Raw genomic sequence first — 22,227 nt, forward strand, 5'->3', positions numbered from 1 at the left:
CTTGTTTTGAGTGGGCCCAAACAAACCAAGCACGTCAGCCACAAACGTGTCAGTCCTTGTCACTAAAGTGCTTGTTAAACTGTACACGTTCTTTTTAATACCTAACATAAGGGTGGATGGGAGGGCCCAAGGACAATTCCAACTTGCACCAATTTTTTTCTGCCACTGCTCTGTGGTGAAGTTTCCTAAATGTAATATAAACTGCCGCGTGTTTATGCCGTTGCTCTGTCACTTAGTAACCAGCCAGCTCGCTACAGTTTTAGGCATAAATTGGATGAAAATAAGATTGTGACCTGTGAGGTGGTCAAAACTGACTGTAAATTAATGTTATTGAGGTCAATAAAATGTAGGAACAAAAAGGAATGAAATTATGTGATTGTAGCATTTTTTTAGCAATTTTTGCAAAAAAATACAGATCCAAAACCAAAACACGTGATGGCGGTTTTGGCAAAACCAAAACACGGGGGTCAGTGAAGATCCTTAATTGTCACCTTAGTTCCCTGAGCTAATTCATATCCTAATGTGGTTTATGCAAGTTGTGCATGGAAAGGAAGCAGTAAAAGTTTAATTAAATGAGAAGAGTTTTGGAACTGAACTGACCTGACTTTACACTTTGTGTACAGGGTAACCACATTGCCCAAGGTGCAAAGGCAAGCCCAACATTCTGGACAAATGAGCAATTATATGCTGGTGTTGTGTACCTAAGTGTGCACTAGATTAAAAATAGGAGCAATAGGCTGACGCTTGGCGTATTTTCCATCCTTCCGACAGGGATTATACCTTCTTCTCACATCCTCACTCCTCTTATTCCCGGATTGATTATCTTTTTATTAATCACAAGTTTCTTGACTTGGTTGAAAACTCTTGGATAGGGCAAGTGACAGATTCCGACCACGCCCCGGTCTATATGATTATCAATATGGCTGTTCCCCCTCCCAGACAATGGATGTGGAAGTTTAATGAATTACTTTTACAAGACAACTATTGTAAAGCCCAATTAGAGTCTTCTCTTGATGAATATATCTCTATAAATGATAATGGGGAGACTTCGAAATTGGTAGTGTGGGAGGCTCACAAATGTTTTATCCGGGGTAAGTGTATACAGCTGGGTACTTTTCTCAAAAAACAGAAAGCTGAGGTTAGAGATGCCCTCCTTTTAGACATTAAAAAATTAGAGACGGATCACAAACAGTCTCTCTCCGCCGAGATTTTAGTGGAGTTACAAAAGAAACGATCTACTCTAAACAAACTGTTGAATGATAGAATGAAATTGGTCTGGAGAAAATGCAGAAATAAATATTTCCAATGGGGTGATAAACCAGGACGCCTTTTGGCAAGAGCTTTACAAGCCCAAAGATCCCTTACTTACATTCATTCGATCCAAGATAATAAGGGAGCCTTGAAACACACAGACAATAATATAGCGGGAGCCTTTCGGAAATATTATTCTCATTTATATAACATCAGGCCCTCCCCTTCAAGTAATGATGAGGACTCTAGGCTACAGGAGATAAACAAATATCTGAGAGATATCAGTTTCCCTAGGATCTCACAAGAAACTAGGGACATGCTCGATTCTCCTTTCACTTTTGAAGAATTGTCAGAGGCCATTAAATCTTCCCCATCAGGGAAAAGCCCTGGCCCAGACGGCTTTTCAATTTCATACTATAAAGCTTTCATGGAAAAACTTGGTCCCATTCTTCTAAATGCTTTTAACGATGTTTCCAGTGTAAATAGTTTTTCGCCCCAGTCTTTAGAAGCTCACATTACGGTCATCCCTAAGGAGGGGAAAGATCCTGCTTTATGCCCCAGTTATCGTCCAATTTCTTTATTAAATATTGATGTCAAACTATTTGCCAAATTAATCTCTAACCGGTTGAAAGTGCTACTACCTAATTTGATCTCTAATGATCAGGTGGGATTTATCCCTGGAAGAGAGGCTAGAGACAATACAACTAAAATAATTGATCTCATACACGCAGTTTCCGTCTCCTCAGTCCCCACGGTCCTCCTGTCAACAGACGCCGAAAAGGCATTCGACAGGGTGGATTGGTGTTTTATGAGAGGGATTTTAGGACATATGGGATTAGGCCCCTCCTGTCTAAGTAAAATTCTAGCCTTATACAGCTGTCCCTCAGCTAAAGTCAGAATAAACTGTATTTTATCAGACTCCTTCTCTATCTCTAACGGAACTCGTCAGGGCTGCCCATTATCACCTTTGATATTTGTATTATGTATGGAGGCTTTGGCGAGGGCTATTAGGTGTAACCCTGATATTTCGGGTCTCCAGATAGGAAAAAAGGAATATCGTTTAGCTCTATTTGCTGATGATCTACTGGCAATAGTCACAAATCCAGTCATCTCTCTCCCTAATTTAATGTCTGAATTTTTAAAGTTTGGCCATCTCTCTAACTTTAAAATTAATTATTCCAAGTCTACTGCACCCAACATTTCCGCTCCAGAACATACGATTGCAGGTCTTAAGGGTGCGTTCCCATTTAAATGGCAAGAGTCACATATACGTTACCTAGGAGTTTCCATTGCAAAAAATAACGAACATCTCTTCCGTCTGAATTACTCTCCATTACTGTCTAAAGTTAAAAAAGAATTAGGATCATGGTCTCTTCCGAAGTTTTCTTGGTTTGGCAGAATGGGTATCGTAAAAATGAATAGATTACCCAAGGTATTATATATTATGCAAGCACTACCGATTCAGATCCTGAAGGTATTTATTGACAATCTCCAAAAACTCATTAGTGGATTTGTCTGGGGAGGAAGAAAACCCAGATTTAAACATTCTATTTTATATAGACGAAAGCACCAAGGAGGAGTTCAATTGCCCATGTTTCAAAGCTATCTCCAGGCAGTTTATTTAAATAGAATCCTAGAATGGACCAGAGGAAGAGAGGATAAGCAATGGGTAGAGTTAGAGGGTAATTTCAGTGGAAATCATCTATGTACTCTTCCATGGTTGCCTAGAGTCCCTAAGATAAACCACCCTGCAATCGGGCCCACTCTGAAGGTGTGGAATAAACTTCGCACCTGGAGTAGTGTGGGGTCAGTCCCCTCCCCTTTGACCCCTATCGGGTGCAATCCAGATTTTCCTCCTGGCTTGTCCAGAAGTGCATTTGAGAAGTGGTCTAAAGCTGGGATTGTCAGCCTCAGCCAGCTGGTGGTCAAAGGGAAATTCTTTTATTTTCAGGAGCTCCGGTCTACTTACTCGCTTCCCTCAAATGAGTACTGGAGATATTTACAGGTGATGCACTATGTTAAATCAGTGAGAGGCTGCAATTCCCTGGCTAGGGAACCTACTCCCTTTGAGGCTCTGTGTCTATCTAAAAACATTCCCTCCCATACCATTTCAGGTATCTACAAAATCCTAATGAATGATATATTTCAAGCAGCTCCATCTTATACTGGTCCATGGGAGAGAGACTTAGCACCTTATATATCACAGACCTCATGGCCCAAGATCTATCAAAACACACATAGTTGCTCTGTGAGTGCCTCGGTCATAGAAACCCATTATAAACTTCTGACAAGATGGTATAGGTGCCCCTCCACGTTACATAAATATCACCCTCAGATGTCCTCATTATGCTGGAGATGTAACGGAGCCTTTGGCTCTTTGGTGCATATATGGTGGGAATGTCCTCATATTACTCCCTTTTGGGATGAAGTTATCAGGCTCTCTAAGACCATTGTTGGCCATGAGGTTCCGGTAGACCCGGGTTTTTAGCTTTTATCTCTCTCCAATATTCCCTCATCTAAATACAAGAAATCACTTTTAAAACACTTAAACAACGCAGCCAGAGCAGTTATTCCAATGCATTGGCGATCTCGATCCCCCCCCTTCACTCAAGGATTGAGTCGAATTTTATATGTCAAAGAATGATATTATTCTTTCTGTAAAAGATAATTACTCGGACTTCACGGCCACCTGGTTTAGCTGGTTGGAGTTCAAGGAAACAGTAGAATTTAAGACCCTTCTTTGCTCCCCAACCTCGATCGATTGAGGGCTGCACATTCAAAAATGTATCCTTTGAATTCTTATATAAGGTAACTTAAATTGGCTTATCCTCCACCTACTCAGGTATATGATTTGACAGTCCCCTCCATTCATCACGTGAACATTTGAAAATAGTATGTAGAGTTTCACATACTCTCCCCCCCTCTCCTCCTACCCCTTCCTTCTTTACCCTTGTTTTTTCCCCTATTCCTACCGTGTGTTAACCCCCTTCTTTTTCTCTTGTTTTCCTGTGTCAAATTCTGTTCATTTGGATTCATTAGAAAAAAAAAAACAAAAGAGAAAGAGGAAACAGCTGTTTGCTTGCTTTATTGTAATTGTCGACAGATAGACTTCTATCATATATACTTTGCATATTTCTCTCTGTTAACATATAATATTATTGTACTAAATGTAACAATATGCATATCTACCACGCGTCATTGATAATTTGCATAGTTGTACTTTCTCTTTTTTAATAAATAAAGAATTTATTAAAAAAAAAAAAATAGGAGCAATAGCAAAAAAAATAGATACACAGGGCTTTCTATCCAAAGCTCAAAATTGCTGCCCTGTCATGCAAAGTCCTTTGTGGTGATGCCATGTGCCTCTATTTGCATTGGTGTGGCTAGATTTTTGACAGAGTGTATAGATTTGCAGAACAAGATGATGGCTTTTGTCGAGGAGCAAAAGTTTGCACTGGCTGATTGAAATAATTGAACGGTGTAAGCAGGGCCTGATCAGTCAATAGGCTGACCAGGCTGCAGCCTGGGGCGCTGGGTCCTGGGGGGGCGCAGTGCCGGGCACAATAATATTCGTTCTTAGAGTTTAATTTTATTTTTTTAATTACCGATTGGCGCCGCCCCTTAGTCTGAAGGGGGGTGGTCCCGACTGTCAGCGGATCCAATTAGGAGGCAGGCAGACAGCTAACAGTAAATCCGAGGATGTTAGCTGCCCTGCCAGAGCGGTCGCGCTGTCACTGCTTAGTGTGGTCACGTGAGATTATCACATCTCACGTGACCACACTAAGCAGTGACAGCACGCCCCTACTGACAGGACAGCTAACTTCCTCGGATTACTGTTAGCTGCCTGTCAGAAGACAGAAGTGTCGGCGTCTGCAGAGAGGAGGAGCGGAAGACAGCCAGGTACGTTTTGTGTATAATATAATGGAGGAGGATGTGATACAGGTGGCGACTGAGGAGGGGGGGGGATTACTGGTGTGGGGAGGGGGTTAATGAATCGGCAGCAATGGTTTTGAAGAGCTGCCTGGGGGGGAGGGGTTGGGTAATGAGTTGCCTGTAATGGGTTAATGGTTTTGTGGGGGTGGGGGTTAATTAACTTCCTGCAGTAGGTTGATGATTGGGGGGGGGGTAATGCATTGCCTGTAATGGGCTGATCAATTTGCCCTGGGGGGGGTTAATGAATTGACTGCAGTGGGTTGAAGAATTGTGTGTGTGGGGGGGGGGGGAGCGATGTATTGGCTGCAACAGATTGATTAATTTACCTAGGAGGGGGGGTTTCTGAGTTACCAGCAACTGTTGATTAATTAGCTAGCGGGGGTGGGTGGGTGTTAATGGATTGGCTATGGAGGGTTAATGGATTGGTTAAAGTGAGGTGATTAATTGGCTGGGTGGGTGAGCAAATGAGTGGTTGGGTGGGTGAAGATATGGATGGAGTGTCAAACTTTCTGGTGAGGGTTTACAAAAATGGCTGGGGTAGGTGATGAAATAGCTTGTGGGGGACATGTTCTCTGTATTGTGTGGCTGTGACGTGGATGCTCTCTGTAGTCTCAGCGGTCACTCACTAGAATGTTAAATACTTGACAGATGGGGTTGGTAGATGTTAGTATATGAATAGAAATAATTTTTATATATTTTATTGTCTATATGTGCCTGTACTAGGGGGTTGTTTTATTTGGTCATTTTATTTGGAGTGTTGTGTTTGTATCATTGAGGGTTTGTTAACATTTTTCACTATAATAAAAGTGTTGCACATTTTCAATACAGGACTCCAAGTTTCCAGAATCCAGCCAACTAGCAACAAAGCTCCAAGATCAAGCAAGAAAAAACATCAAGTAGTCTACGCTGCAAGATCAGGTAAGGGAGAACGGAGCAATTTGTCAAAATTTCACTGCGGAATGTTACTGTAATGATATTTCAATATGTTTGCAGAATTAATTGTATTTTTTGTAGTAATTTATATTTTACAATTTTGTGTGTGGTGTGATGTGTATATATATATATATATATATATATATATATATATATACATACACATATATATATATATATATATACACATATATATATATATACATATACACGCACAGTGGCCATACCGCCACTTCCACTGTCTTCATTGTACAACTTTCCTGAATTTCCACTGTAACCATAGTTTATAAATGGATGGCGGGCGGGCAGATGTTCGGGGGGGGGGGGGGGGGGGGCGACAACCGGTGTATTAGCCTAGGGCGACTGGAACCCTTAATCAGGCCCTGGGTGTAAGGGTGTCCCTTGCTAAACAAGATTCCATTTGTATACCAAGGTTCCTGAAACTAGATAAGGGAGTGGAAAGTGTGCATTTTTAGGGACATTTCTTGCTTTGTGGAAGGGTGCGGCTTCCAGTTGCAATTCACCAGGGAGTGCGTTTTGTTGTGGACTTTAAGCAATGTAAACAGAGAAGCTGCAAACATACAAAAGTGTGACATGTAATAATGGCACTCCAAATGTCTCATACTTTGCATAACTTGATGAAAGGGTGGTTCTAAAGTGAAAAAAGATTGGAGTTGTAATGCTGAAACTTTTGCGCAGTGCACCTCTTCAGATTTCAGTGCACCAACACAAACTCAGACAGATTTCTAGACTGCAAAGGCATCTCCAAAGATTGGAAAATAAGCATGCAGCTTAAAGTGCTCTAAACGACCCATCTAGACGCACCAGTGCAAAATCAAAGCAATTTGTGGTATGCTGCTAATATGTTTTGTAAATAAGGTTCACAGTGTTGCATTGAGCTGCTCTGTGGAAAATAACCCCAGACCTCTGTGCATACAAGGTGTGTTTGCAGCCTCCAATTAGCCTACAGACTTGTTAGCAACTTGATACATCAACCCCGATAAGTGCATAATCTCCTTCAGAAATATTGGTCAATATTCTCATAGAGACCCATAAGAGATTCATAAAAGGAACAAAATGCATCTACACTTTTGAAAGCATTGTCTCACGGACAGTACGCAAGGGGAAAAAAACACGCATGGCACAAGAGAAATTTCTCCCAGTAGTGTCATCTACTTGGGTCTAATGCTTCTATTAGGCAGATGGAACAAAAACTGGTTTATAGATCCTACAAAACATTCATTTCCTTTTGTGACCTTGATTAAAACTGCTAGCTTAGCGATCACCCTACCCTCCGCACTTATTACAATATATAAATATAATATAAAAACCCACAAAATATTCTTCATTACCACTACATTTTTATCTGCTCACCACATACCTATCTATCCTTACTCCTAAACATCCAGTTATCAAGTGGTTAAAGAAATGACCTGTAACTTTTGTTGATAAATTGAGGAAATGCTGCCATATTTATTGACCATTTTGGTATTTTACTTTCCCTTATTTAAGAACTAACTAATCTATCATACAAAGTCAATAGAGTAGCATATTATTATGGTTTGCACAATATCAATATAATGTAGGCTATAAAATACTGCTCCCAGAAAAAAGTGCTGGAGGTATAATGATGAACATTGATTGAGTTGTACAGCATGCTAATATTACTGTGTAATTTGTGTGACCTTGTATATGCTTTTAATATGTCTATGCTTTAGCCTGCAGTGAACCATAACGGCAGGGATTCATATGAGTATGCAATAACAATACTCAAGGACACTTTTAGCTAAATAAATCCCAGGTATTAATCAAATAACTAAATACGCTAATTATTCTTTATTTATTTACATTTTTACAATAAATAAAGACTCTATTCTTGGCAAGGTTAAGATGTGGCAAACACAGGGTCTGTTCTTGGAACAAAATGATATATGAATGAGCCCTATGTATATATACTATATATATATATATATATAGATTATAGTTATTATGTGTTTAGTTATTAAAGAAAATGCCATGATGCAGGAAATAGGTCTAAATTGACAAATCATTCTGATATTTTAAAGAACAAATAAATTGTATTAATGTATAGAGCTGTATACTGCTGGGGAATTACAATTAAATACATAACCCAGCTATGTGAACATGTATTTTTATTTATTTTTTAACTATTACAAAAATATTATTTTGCAAATAAAACATATCTAACAGGTACTTTAATAAGGAAAATAATTTGATGCTTCTCTCTCCTATCCACATCATGCCACCCCATGGAACAGAGAGTATTGAGTTTTTGCTGGTTTAGGCAACTGTTAGATACACTCTAACTGTTACAGCTAATAGTATTAGCATAAGCTTGTAGAACCAGTAGAAGAGGTTTTCACCTATAGCAGCCGCCTTTTCCGTAGAGCTGGTTATGCTCTCAGGTACTCGGATGCCCCCAGGTCTTACAATCAAAGTAGTACAAGCTTATGAATGCCCAAGATAGCGGGAGGTGGTACAAGCGGAGTAAAGTACAACCCAAAGGTCTAGGGTCTGAAGCAGGATACGAGGTCAGGTACAGGCAAATAGACAGGGCTGGCAGCGATCAAAGGAGGTCCAGGTCACAAAGCAAATGTCAGGGAAACGAGCAAACAATCAAGGTCCAGGTTCCAGGCAGAAGGTCAAACACGGTAGTTAATCCAAAGCCTGCAAACAGCACAGGAGCAGGCAAGCAGACAGGATGCTGAGCGCTATAACCGGCAGGGAGGCTAAGCCCTCTCTGCCTTAAATACTCATGCTGCCCAATACAGATGGAGGTTCCCACCTGCACTAAATCAGCCCCAGGAGGCAGAGTTATTATTAAACACAATGCGCGCGCACTCGGCTCTTTGACAGCTGTCCGGGTGCGGCGGCAGTGGAGGGAATGCTGCCGACTGTTGCCCAGGCATCCGAGACGCAGGAAGCGGTAGTGACGTCCCGGTCTTTATGGAGACATCGACACATAGGGGCAGAGAGTCGCAGCAGCCAGGGGAACCCGCCACGGCTCATGACACTAGCAGAGATAGTTCTAACTACTAAGTCAGGTGTTTTATTTGAAAAACCTACAGATCTATTGCCTTTAGTTGTTAAAACTACTTTGCATGTTATCATGGGTTATGTATGGATTTAGTTCCCATCCTTTATTAACAGTTCATGTTCTGTAGTTTAATTGTTGTAAAGCATTCTTTACTTCAGTTGAGATTTACAAGTGCAACTCACTATTAATTAATTTAATTATTCCTCACTGCTTGGCCAGTGTTAGCTATTTAGTTGTACACAATACATATATAATATCTGTCTGCCTACCTTCTGTCTGGTAGAATTGGAATTCTCCAGCCTTTCACCTGACTTAGTTTTGAGTCAGATAGTTCAATGGATAAAGGAAGTTTGGGCACCCATACAGTCATTTCTAGTAGCGCACTGAGGTGCTCATAGGTAAAATTGGATTGGGCGTTCATCGATCCCCTGGTTTCCTTCCCACTCACAAATAAATAGTCACAACTGCTTGATACCTGTTAACAGAGAAAAAGAGAAATAGAGAGAGAAAGAGAGAAAGATAATTAAAATACAAGGAACCCACAATTTAAGTCAAATCATGTCAATAAATAGATGAGGATAGTGTTGCACCTTTGCAGAGTAACATGGACAAGATAGGGATTCAGCAACTAAATGCCCTTGAGGTGTACACATCTACATGCAACCATTAATGGTCATTAGTCAATTGAAACCTTGATCAAGAGAGATTTCTTAGCACTGGCAGACAATAGGTTTATAGTAACACATTTCAAGTCTGCAGTAACTGGAGTCATACAGATCTCATCATGAATTAGAAGAGGTAGAATGTGTCTTTATATTATGCTGTTGAATTAGCCTATCTTGGATAGGTTGTATCATAATGGGCACCAGTTCATAAAAGGAGTTCAACATTTGTGCGTATAAACGCTTGATAGGAGCTCACGTGCAGAGAATAGGTACAGAAACCGAAAATACACTCTTATGCCTCTGTGATCAGAGACTACAGGGTAGTGTTTACTATTCGCCTATCAATTCTCTGAACAGCTGTCCAGGATTCACATAATTAAATTGCTTCATTACTGCATCTCTCATCACTGTAAATAGTGGCGATAAGAGATGTTAGTTAAAAAGCAAAATTTGCAAAGGTTCTTAAATAGACCCCCAAGTGTTTGTGCTTTACCAAGTTTAGTCTCCAACATGTATACTTCTGTGTTGGTACATACAGATAAAAATATTGACAGACATCTGTAAGCAGGTCCAGGCCGGCAAAATCACACTTCTCAAAAATACTGTATCCATTTCCATATCCAAGTAAAATGTACGCAATGGAAACTAGCAGCTAGTCCAAAAATAACATGAGAGGTTTATGAATGATGCAGCCACTGGAAGTGCCCATACTTAACAGATACATTAATGTCAAGCCCATTATATACAAAATTGCAAACTGCCCTCAGGACTGCTCAGATTTTAACCTGTCAAAGTGTTAGTGAGCAAAAAAGATTTGTTACAAAAGAAAAACTGTCACAAATTTAAACCCATGGTATCTTTGAGCTAACGAGAAATCACCATGCAAGTTAGGAATAGTTTTTTCTCTAAGCAGCAAATTTTAGTTACAAGGCTTTTAGGAATATATTTGTTAAACTGCGGGTTTGAAAAAGTGGAGATGTTGTCTATAGAAACCAATCAGAATATATTTATCATTTATTCAGTATATCCTGCAAAATGACAGCTAGTATCTCATTAGTTGCTATAGGCAACATCTCCACTTTTTCAAACCTGCAGTTTAGTAAATATACCCCTTAGTGTACAACCTGTACAGCAGGGGTTATTAACCTTTTTTTGTTGGGGGCACAAGCAACTTAAGGAGTCAGCTTTAGAAAATTGGTCTGGTGTAAATGAATAATGTATTTCCTTTGAATTTCTTTACTGCTGGTTACCTGTTAAATATAATATTTTATTCAAACACAAGTGTTATGAAATAAGGCACGTCTGCAAAATGTAAAAATATGATTCATAATTAACTTTGTGACACAGAATAGTTCGCAAAAATAGGATGACAGGAACCTCTGTCTCCCTCTTTTACTGAGACAATAACACTTCTCAAGACAAATTGTAAATAAGTCAATTGTATATAAAACATTGAAGATATTGCTGCACAGAATTGAACCAATAAGTTGCTCAAATAACATGCCAGTCTACATTTTTCTTAAAAGTGGACAATATATCAGGCCAACAAAGAGTGGGACAGAGAGGTCAACACACTGAGAAGGAAACCGGAAAGACAGAGGGGTTCATTTGAAAAAGTCTGACACTTTCCAGTTGATATGAGTTTTCCATTACACGAGCTAATAGAATGAAAAAGAAATCACTCCTCCCCTTTTTTAAACCTGAGCGGACAGGTGAGAGACATACTTAGCTCCGCCAAGCTAATGAGCTATGGGCTTTAGTAAATTAAGCCGAGAATTAGTGAAAAGAGCCACAGAGGGAAATTCATATGTTAGGATAATTGTATATTTTCCAGTAGAAACCAATACAATCTAGTTTCTAAATCATTGGTACCTAAACTGCCTTATATGCAACTTTGATTTGTTTTGTTATAGATGTGTCAATTTATTTATATTTTAGGCAGTGTTAGGAATTTTTTGTTGCTGTTGTTTCATCTCTTGTTACTGATGTTTCTTCATAGTGCATTTAGTGTAATAATACAGTACATTTCTTGATAAACAAAAACTGTGTTTTTTAAAGACAATCCCACATCAAAATTAAACTTAACTACAGTACTATATTCAGTTTGGATGGAGAAACAAAAAAAAAAAACACAGCTACAATATATTACCTGCACTTAAATGTATTGTGAATGTTCATATGTTGTGATAGATTTTTAGATAATTCTTTATGGTGCTGAAAAATATGAAATGGTTTCATTTAACTTTATATAGCATGTGAAGCTTTTTAGTAGCAGTGTCATTAAAGTATTGTCATTAAAATGCCACTCTCCTTGCTGTACGCACATGTTAGAGGGGGAACGTGTTACCAATTTAAACAACAGGTTGAAGATTGGTCTGAACAGACTACTAAGGGCTTGTATATTCAAATATTATATCACTTACTTCTCATCCTTTCTGTTTATTGCCAAGTGAGCAGTCAAAAGACAGATTCTCACAAATATATTACTGATGTCTATGGAGAGACAGTAGGGCAGAGCACACAGCCATCGTATCAAGCCAGATAGCAGAGGTAGGAAATGGTAAAGTATAATATGCTCAGTCATCCCTTGGGATAAGACTACTGTGTGTCTAGCGCAGAGGTCTCTCCATAGAGATCAGTGTCTGTATTCCCAATTCAAAACATGAACTTGAGAGGTGGACTAAATGATTCCTATGTTCACATAACCTAAGCTTAATGTCATCAAAGGAAAACACTAACTGAATGCAGCATTTCAATTCTGCCTTTACTCCTAGGGGCATAATCTATGTAGATCTGTAAAATGTTTTTCTAGAGTAGTACAGTTTTCCTGTAACAGCAGCCCAGAACCAACATAGATTATAATAGGAGAAAAGCCGTAAATGGTGATTTGCAGAAATCACCCTGCAAATCACTTTTTTTAGTGATTTACATAGAGACTTAGCAAATTGCCATGTAAAACACTACCTCTAAATGATAGAAATCTAACAAATACATTTTACTGGTTACAAACACTCAAGGTTGCCTGAAAACCAATGAGATAAGCACAATCTTCCATTAATTTCAATGGGGTTTCCAGGGTGTGCATTGTATGCAAACTGCCCATTGAAATGAATGGGCTACTTACATTAATTTGTTAAATAAATATTTTTTTTTTAAAAAAGTGTGCTCATCCACCATATTCCTCAACTAGCCCCAGCGCTAGTCAGCCTGATCTTAATCCCACTAAAAGCTGCAGGACAACCGATATTGGATCCCAGTGCTAAAGTGGTAACCAGTACCAGGCTAGGGGAGGCTGAACTGGCCCAACTTTAACAGGGTATATAGCAATGTGAGGTCCCCCTGGTATAGTGGGATCCAGGTCTAGTCTGTGGAGAACCCGGAGCAGCAAGTGCTGGCATATAGGTAACTGACTGGAAAATGTTCCACCCCAGTGGTCCCAGCTGTTGTTACATTACATGTTTGTGCTTGCTGGCACTTGTGGAACAATGAGTACCAACATGTCCATGGCTGCCTCTGGCCGCTGTGAGACATGTGGCTCCTCAATAGCTATCAAAAAAATAAAGACACATGTAGACGATTCACAAATGTTTTATTTGAATAAGGACCCACAAATCATAATTCAAAACTATTCTTCTTTCCAAAAGTAGTACAATTATCATCATCAATTTATGAGGTGCCACAGATTCCACAGTGCCGCACAATGTCTAATTGTACTACATTGTGGATGAAGATTCCCAAACGCAACTGCTCTTTACAAATCTTTGATGCTGACTGACATCGTAGTCAAACAGTCGCAAGTAGTTTCTGACACTAGCTGCTTGTGATTGGTGGAGTGGGTAATTATCATCCCACTCAACTGAGCGCAATGTATGAGCCTTTGAAATAAATTTGAAAAGTTCCATGAATTTTAAAACGCTAGTTTTCCATTGTTCAAAACAGTTAAAATGCACTTGATTTAAGAGTAAAATCACTATTTACTACATTAGAGTGTTTTGCCAATCAGTTTATGATTCTATTATTGTGTTTCTGAGTAATTTGAAACTACTGAACAAAATCGCCCTTTTCTAGATTCCCTAGATTTCTTTTTCTATGGTGAGATATATTTCAGATATATTTCCTAGTTGTCATCTAGATGATCCTGTCTTGTAGGATAAATGTACACTAATATACGATCCTTTCTCCAGAAATAATTTATTTTAGCCTTTTTGTATATATGACATTTAAATGCTTTTGACCTGGTTGCAGCAATGACAGATGTTACATCTAAGGCCCACCCATGAATTACTGACTCTGCCCACATTTAAACAAAAATAACATGAACTTCTTATTTTCTGCTCCTTCAGCTGTCAATGATCATTATATGGAGAACCATGACTAAGGCAACATTATGTGACCCATTTGCTGGTAGTTGTCAATGTTCATTTAACCAACTGAGACTGAATGAAAGCAATTTTCTTGAGCTTAAGAAAAATCACAAGGCTCCAAAGTGGCCTCCTGCTGTGTTGAACAGTGAGAGTTTGTCAAAACGCATATCGAGAGGATGTTAACCTTAACTGGGAGTCAAAAGTACATAGAAAAAAAATGCATGTCTTAAAATAAGCCATTTATGCTCAGTAATTTCCATTTAAAATGTACACAGTGAAGTAAGCCTGATACATTAGTTTGACCTTAATGGAGACCTTGCTAATCTCTGTAATGAATTGACAGCTTAGTTAAACAAGTGGGAGCAAAGTATTTTAAGTTCAACCTCATGTATTATTTTAACCCTGCCTATATAGAAATGAAAGCTCTGCATCCACAAAGTTGCAGGTATGGATACCCATTATCATTAAGGCCCTGTTTTAATACTGTGCAAATGGAAGCAATTCCATTGCAGAATCAGGCATATGCAGATATACACTACTGCTGAAAGATGAGTCACTTAGCTGATATTGTGCCAATTACAGATCACTGCAGCTAATCTGCTGTGTGACCTCATACCTTTTACTTTTAAAAAAAAAAAAAAAAAAGACAGTGGAAACTACAGCTGGCCTTATGAACCAATCATCATGCATCCTAATGAAGACTATAGACAACAATACTAATAAGGTGATGCATTAGTGGGGTGAGGACTTGCATTAATATAAACTCTGGCATTAAAGCGTACAAGAGCTATACACACAATTATTTCTGCTTAAATGCCTTCAAATAGTGTTTTATTTATGATACAGCTCTTCTACTGATGTAATTGTTTCATACTTATTAGTGTAGATAGTAATTTAAAGCTGGTAAGAGCATCTTGCTTGAGCTTATTAATGAATGAGTTATATATACAGGCAAGTTTCATTGAATGCACCTTTTTGCTAAATAAAACCCCCAAAAGATGTCACTTTTTCATAATAAATTATGTTATTTAAAGAGAAGATATGATTTTTTTAAAAAAAAAATATTTCTATTGTACCTGTAAATAGTAAGGAAATCCTTTCAATGATGTATCATTACAAGAAAACACATCTGTTTTTTTCCATGTATGACTATCGAGAAGTATTTTGTTTTACAATCACTATGAGGCAGAAGGTAATTAAGACAAACACAAAACTCTGCCAGCATGGCTTGTTGTACTAACACATGACAATGGATAAAGAGGCTGCAAAGCAGGATATCTTACTCCACAACTCTATAAACCCAGATGGGCGCTGATACATAACTTAAAAAATAGTATTGGACAAAGTCATGTGATTGAATAAAAAACAGCAGTAAAGAGTCAACAAACTCCAATGGACAAAGTACTTGTAGACAGACATAGAAAGAGTTTATCATATCTGGTATTTGAGCAGGTACCGTGCCAAAAATGTAATAAGAAACAAGTTATCATGTAAGTTAATCCAATTACATGCTGAAAGTGCTTTTTATTTACACACTTTACATTTTGTATTACTCTTCTTGACAAATACACCTAGAGTCCTTCCATACCTTAGATACACTCTTGAAAAAAATATTGTCTGGTATAGCTATTTTTCATTGGTAATGAGTGAAATTATGAATTTGCTGTATTTATTATTATTATTATTATTATTATTATTATGACTCCTGTATTACAATTGACAATGCATTTTAATACTATCTATGGCTGATACTTCATACTTGTTGAATTTTGCAATGTTCTCTACCGGACATCTCAGATGGGATGTAAATTGCAACTGCACAGGGGGTCGGAGCACTGCAAATTGCATCATTTTGGCCCAACGTATATTTGAATTAGAGGGCCAAAATGAAGTGATTTGTGAAGAACTGCATCAGGAAGACCCCCATCTTCCCCAATTCAATAGGAAGTAGGTAGGATACGGGAGAGAATGGCCTGCTCTCCCAGTAGTCTGGGAGACCTACCCGGAGTTAAGGCATCTCCCATAAATTCCAGGAGAGAAGGAAAGTATGTGATACATTATTTAACCACGCTTTGGTATATAAATAGATTTACACAAAAACTTTGTCTAATATCAATTGTGGTTTTATATAGCCAATAAAATATGAAACATTTTGTTATGTCAAAGAGTTATAACCAAATACAGGCTGCTGGAAGGGTGTAAAGGCTTTGCTCAAGCTTACTTGGATGACATTGCTATTTTCAGCAAATCCTGGGAGGACCATCTGAAACATGTAGGGCAAAGTGTTGGGGAAAATTCAGTGAGCAGGTCTGACCATCAGAGCAGACAAGTGTCAAATGGGGATGTCAGAGGTGCAGTATCTGGGTCATCATGTGGGGGGAGTTAGGGTTAAGCCAGAACCAGCTAAGGTAGGGGAAATACCCCGGCCCCGGCCCACAACCCAAAGACAAGTACTGGAACCTCAGACTATTACAGATGTTTCGTCCCAGACTTTAACACTGTAGTGAAGTCCCTGACAGCTCTCACTAAGAAGAACTCCCCAAAGTAGTTGACTGGACACACACATGTGAGCTGGCATTTCAGTCATTAAAGGAAGCCCTGGTTCGTGCTCCAGTACTGTTGGCGCCCAATTATGACAAGAACTTTATTGTGCAAACTGAAGCGTTGCATTATGGACTGGGAGCAGTACTTAGCCAGGTGGGGCCAGATGGGCAGGAGCACCCTGTGGCCTATTTGAGCAGAAAACTGCTAAACCGGGAGGTGGGGTATGCCACAATTGAGAAGGAATGTTTGGCCATTGCTTGGGCAGTGAAAAAACTTCAACCTTATTTGTGTGGATGACATTTGCTGTGGTGATTGATCATAATCCTTTAAAGTGGCTAATACACAACTGAGGGGAAAAATGGCAGATTGTTGCGCTGGAGCCTTGCCCTGCAAATTTATGACTTTCACATAATTTACAAGCAAGGAAAGGCTCCCAGCAATGCGGATGGACTGTCTCGGCAGGAAGAGCCGGATCCCCCGGGTCACCCTCGGTAACCCTAAGAGACTGCAGGACAAGGAACCAAATCATGGGGACATGGCTTGCTGGTAGCCCACATGGACCAGGGGGGGCGGGGAGTGTGGCCGGGTCCCGAATATCGTCCACTGCACAAATGGACTCCGGCCCTGGGGGTTTAATATCTGGATCTGAAGTAGCACTGAGTAGCACCCAGCATTGCAGCATGTGAGAGCTTGAACTCCGGCATTGAGTGTATAAATGTATAATAAAGTTCAAAGTAGAAAAGTGTGTGTGTAGGCGATGAGGCACCGGTAAAGAAACGATGCTCAGCGTTGAAGGGGTTAACTCCCGGCGCTAAGTAACTATGTATAATGTAAATATGTGTATTTTGAATGTCATTGCATTGTATATGTGTATAATAAAGGTAAAGAGTAATTACCCTGTGTGGAACTGCAGAGGCAGGCCTGGATCCCCTTCACCCTCCAGCAGCCAGCTTCCATGGCTGCTGGAGGACTGAACGACCAGGCTCCTGGAATCAAATAGGTCAGAAGGTGCAGCGCCTCCTGGGGGTCCCAGGAAGCTAAGTCCCTAGTTGGAGCTCAAAGAGCTTCAACTAGCGACAAGGCAGGGACTGCTGCCCCGGGATCTGACTGCTCTCCCCTGGTACTATTTTCGGCCAGAGAACAGAGCCAGACCCCGGAGCAGGGTCCCTGGAAGTAACTGTGGCCAGAGATTTAAAAGATAAATCTCTCATCCCAGACAGAGAGGCACCAGGGGAGGAGAGTGGGCTAAGCCCCCTTCTCCCTGGCAGCTCATGGACAGGGGGAAGTATACTCCTCCCTGCCACGAGCAACAATGTTTAAGGTGTTAAACCTCTCTGGGTTGATTCACGTGCAGGCTGCATGAATCAACCCAGATTGGTTAAAAGGACAGGAGGATGGATTACCTCCTGCTTAGACTAGTCTCCAAATGTGTATAAAAGAGACACTGTTTTGTATTAAAAGTTGCTCTTCTTACTTCATCTGACCTGCTCACTGGTACCTTCAACCAGTGGGAGCAAATAAACATCACTTACTTCAAAGACCTGCTTGGAAACTTCTCTATTCCTGCGGCCTAAAGATTAGACCCAACTCTAATCCGTTCCAGGCTGTTTTGAGGTTTGGACCAAGCACCACCAGCATCCAGAACCAGAAGAAACCCAATTCTGGATGCCGGTAAAGGAGTCCAGTGGTGGCAGCATTTGTAAGCCCCTCCTACTTCGCTGAGAAGGCGCATTTGGGATAATGAAAGAGAACAGTGGCAAAGTAAGCCCAGCTGGTTCCCAGCAACAGTAGACAGGTGGGCATAGGCTTAATAAACAGAGAAAAGAGAAAATGACCTTAAGGGGCACTCATGAATGGGTATAAACAACATATATATCAGTATTATATTAATATGTTAACATTATTAAAATCATTCTTTATTGTGTATTGTGTTTGGAACGTACTTCTAGTAGCGAAATATTTAAAATTTGTAATAGTAAACATACATTGACAAAATGATAAATCAGTTAAAATAGACAATATTTATTGTCTAGCCGCGAAGCTACTCTGATATCCTTATATAATAGATAGATTAATGCTTTCATAGGACCGCTCTATAATATAGCAGTTAAACTCCAATTGCTAATTTGCAAGAATTATCTTCCTCAATTGAGGTAGTACCTCTGTAATGGGCTAATTAGGGGTTAAATCTGTCAATGGATTGTATCCCTTCTTATATTCCCTAAAGCCCCTTAATACCAATAATGTTGGCTACAGATAAAGATGCATCCCTAATAGTGTCATATATTGATTATCCGGAGTGATGTTATTATTAGACCAGTGATCTGTCTCTATACCGCTTCTTCAATAATACTAACGATATATATGGAGAGAAAGAGAAATTTCTTAAGGTCTCACACTCAACAGTACTGCCATCTAGCTAACTTCTGCAGCACTGTAAACTATTAGAGATCATAGGCACCGCTAACTTGAGGCATTAACTAATCTGCTTACTATCTGCCTATGGTTTAGAGGTATAACTAATGATAGCAATAGGAGTTGAAGAGTAGCGTACGCGGCGTCCGCCGACGCGCGTTTCGCTAATAGCTAATAGCTTTAACAAGGCCTTGTTAAAGCTATTAGCGAAACGCGCGTCGGCGGACGCCGCGTACGCTACTCTTCAACTCCTATTGCTATCATTAGTTATACCTCTAAACCATAGGCAGATAGTAAGCAGATTAGTTAATGCCTCAAGTTAGCGGTGCCTATGATCTCTAATAGTTTACAGTGCTGCAGAAGTTAGCTAGATGGCAGTACTGTTGAGTGTGAGACCTTAAGAAATTTCTCTTTCTCTCCATATATATCGTTAGTATTATTGAAGAAGCGGTATAGAGATAGATCACTGGTCTAATAATAACATCACTCCGGATAATCAATATATGACACTAATAGGGATGCATCTTTATCTGTAGCCAACATTATTGGTATTAAGGGGCTTTAGGGAATATAAGAAGGGATACAATCCATTGACAGATTTAACCCCTAATTAGCCCATTACAGAGATACTACCTCAATTGAGGAAGATAATTCTTGCAAATTAGCAATCGGAGTTTGACTGCTATATTATAGAGCGGTCCTATGAAAGCATTAATCTATTTATTATATAAGGATATCAGAGTAGCTTCGCGGCTAGACAATAAATATTGTCTATTTTAACTGATTTATCATTGTCAATGTATGTTTACTATTACAAATTTTAAATATTTCGCTACTAGAAGTACGTTCCAAACACAATACAGAATAAAGAATGATTTTAAAAATGTTAACATATTAATATAATACTGATATATATGTTGTTTATACCCATTCATGAGTGCCCCTTAAGGTCATTTTCTCTTGTCTCTGTTTATTAAGGTTATCCATTTATATGACCGGGTGCACCCCTCCTCAATAAATATTCACACCAATATTGGTGTTAAGGGGAATTATATTAGCGGTGGAGGTTATGAATGGTACATTTGGTGCAGTCAAACATCTTCTCAGGGGGGCATAGGCTGTCCATCCTGTCACAAAAACAAACTAGGATTTCTGCAATTTATTTATAAATAATAGTCATCCTTAATTAGTCTTTTTTTACTGACTGACAGCAATGTGCTTGGGGGGTTATGTGTACTTCTTTTCTAGTGCAAATATTATGACAGCTTCCACTATTTAAAACAAATATATAGAAAAATTAGGTTCTCTGTCCTGAATAATCTATGTTTTAGTAACCTAATGACAATTAGGCCTATGTGCGAAAAGGGTATTTTCCTTTTCAGTTTGGGAAGTTTATGCACATTTCTAACATACTATTTATTTAAATTGACAGATAAATAAAAAAATGTGATCGCATACAGGACGAACAGTTAAATCAATCCTTTATTAGAGCAAAATTAAGAACATGACACAAGTCCAAGGAGCAATACAAATCCATATCCTGTGTGCAATGCCGCAGGTTAATATGGTTAGGAGGGCAAAGGTGCCACTTGTCACTAACAAAATTAATTTAGCAGTCAAAATTGTTATTTTTCGATTGTTACTCTTCTGAAAACTTTAACATTGTCCCAATAAAGGATTCATTTAATTGGCCCATATCTGCCTTTGTTCACAACCCCAACAGTTCAGCAAAACAATATTTCCTATGTGCCAGAAAAAATGGTTCATTCCCCTACCTTGGCTGCCAAAATTGCAACTGTATCAGTAAAGGGAATTCATTTGCATATCCTTAAAAAAAGTCATCAATGGCTTTTTAACTTGTAACTCTAATAACAATGTTTATTTGTTATTTTGTGCCAAGAAACATTAAAAGGTTATTGATATTCAGAAGGACACAGAAAAAGAACAGGAAAAAGAAAATCAAAGAAGCTGGCTGCAGCAAGGTAGAGCAAAGCATTCGGAATATAAAAATTGAATTCTGTACATATGGGTGGGATGAAAAATTGAATATTAATTGTTTTCTGTAAATTCTAATTGTGCTCTTTTTTGTCTCATTAGTAGATTTTTGCATTTTCCTTTACAGACTATGAATTTAAGTGTGGATAGCAAGAATAATTTATTGTAGAGTAATTATATATTGATGATTTGAAAAATCACTCATTTATTTTGTCTAACGTTGTCAGAACTCTTGCCAGAAAATTATGTAGATATAATGAGACTGTTTCCATGTGTCATTTGTTTTGTATAGCGATATATCTATTTAGCCATCTCATGTTCTGTTCATAAGCGAGTTTGTTAATATGCACTACAGATGTCAGGGATTGACTTCTGACTAGATACCAATGAGGATTGAAGGCGTCTGTGTTACATTTATGTATATTTATGCTTTTAAAGTGCTGTTTTTGCACCGTTCCTGTATTGGTTTGATAATGAGCTTATGCTCCCTAAAACATTGCCTTATTATGCTTTACCTATGTCTCATAAGAAACTTGTATCCCTTGGAATGTGCATGGTTAGAGAGTTGTCGCTCCACTCTGATTTTGTGCTGCACATTCTGGTACAATCTCTTGTTATGTGAATGCTCTGCATTTAGCATGTATAACATTGTCATTGATTTTTACTTTTATTGAGCTCTATAAGCCAGACAACCAGTTAATATCTCTATTTATATAATTATTTAGTATGCAATTAGCATGTTCGGGTAAATTACATTTTTTTTTTTTTTTAAAAATTGTCTTTAGTGTATTAGCAAATTAGGTAAATACCTAGGACTAAGGCACTGGCTGGGCTGGGGGGGCATCTACTGCACGGACTGGTCCCATAGCGGGCTACCTTGGGCTGGGTCACTGGACCACCTGCATTTTTTTCCATTAAAATGTTCGCAATAGACTTCCGAGTCGAGTCTTGCCCCCCAGGCTAAAATTTGCCTGCCCTCCCCAGCTAGGACTGTAGTAAGTGGGCAGCATATACATTGCTCTATGATATTTGGGGGGTTTTTTCAGTACATTTTCATTTTCTCTTAATT

At 39.0% G+C, this 22,227-nt stretch overlaps 1 protein-coding gene across 1 annotated transcript in view; it reads right to left on the bottom strand.

The window, feature by feature from the left end:
• Window positions 1-22,227, bottom strand: part of TMEM132E (transmembrane protein 132E) — a 376,668-nt gene that overhangs the window by 25,989 nt on the left and 328,452 nt on the right. Inside the window, exon 6 of the mRNA XM_075195036.1 lies at window positions 9,445-9,650. Coding sequence (XP_075051137.1) covers window positions 9,445-9,650 — 206 coding nt within the window. The remainder of the gene's footprint in view (window positions 1-9,444; window positions 9,651-22,227) is intronic.

Source organism: Mixophyes fleayi, chromosome 2 (assembly GCF_038048845.1).
Source record: "Mixophyes fleayi isolate aMixFle1 chromosome 2, aMixFle1.hap1, whole genome shotgun sequence".
NCBI lineage: Eukaryota > Metazoa > Chordata > Amphibia > Anura > Limnodynastidae > Mixophyes > Mixophyes fleayi.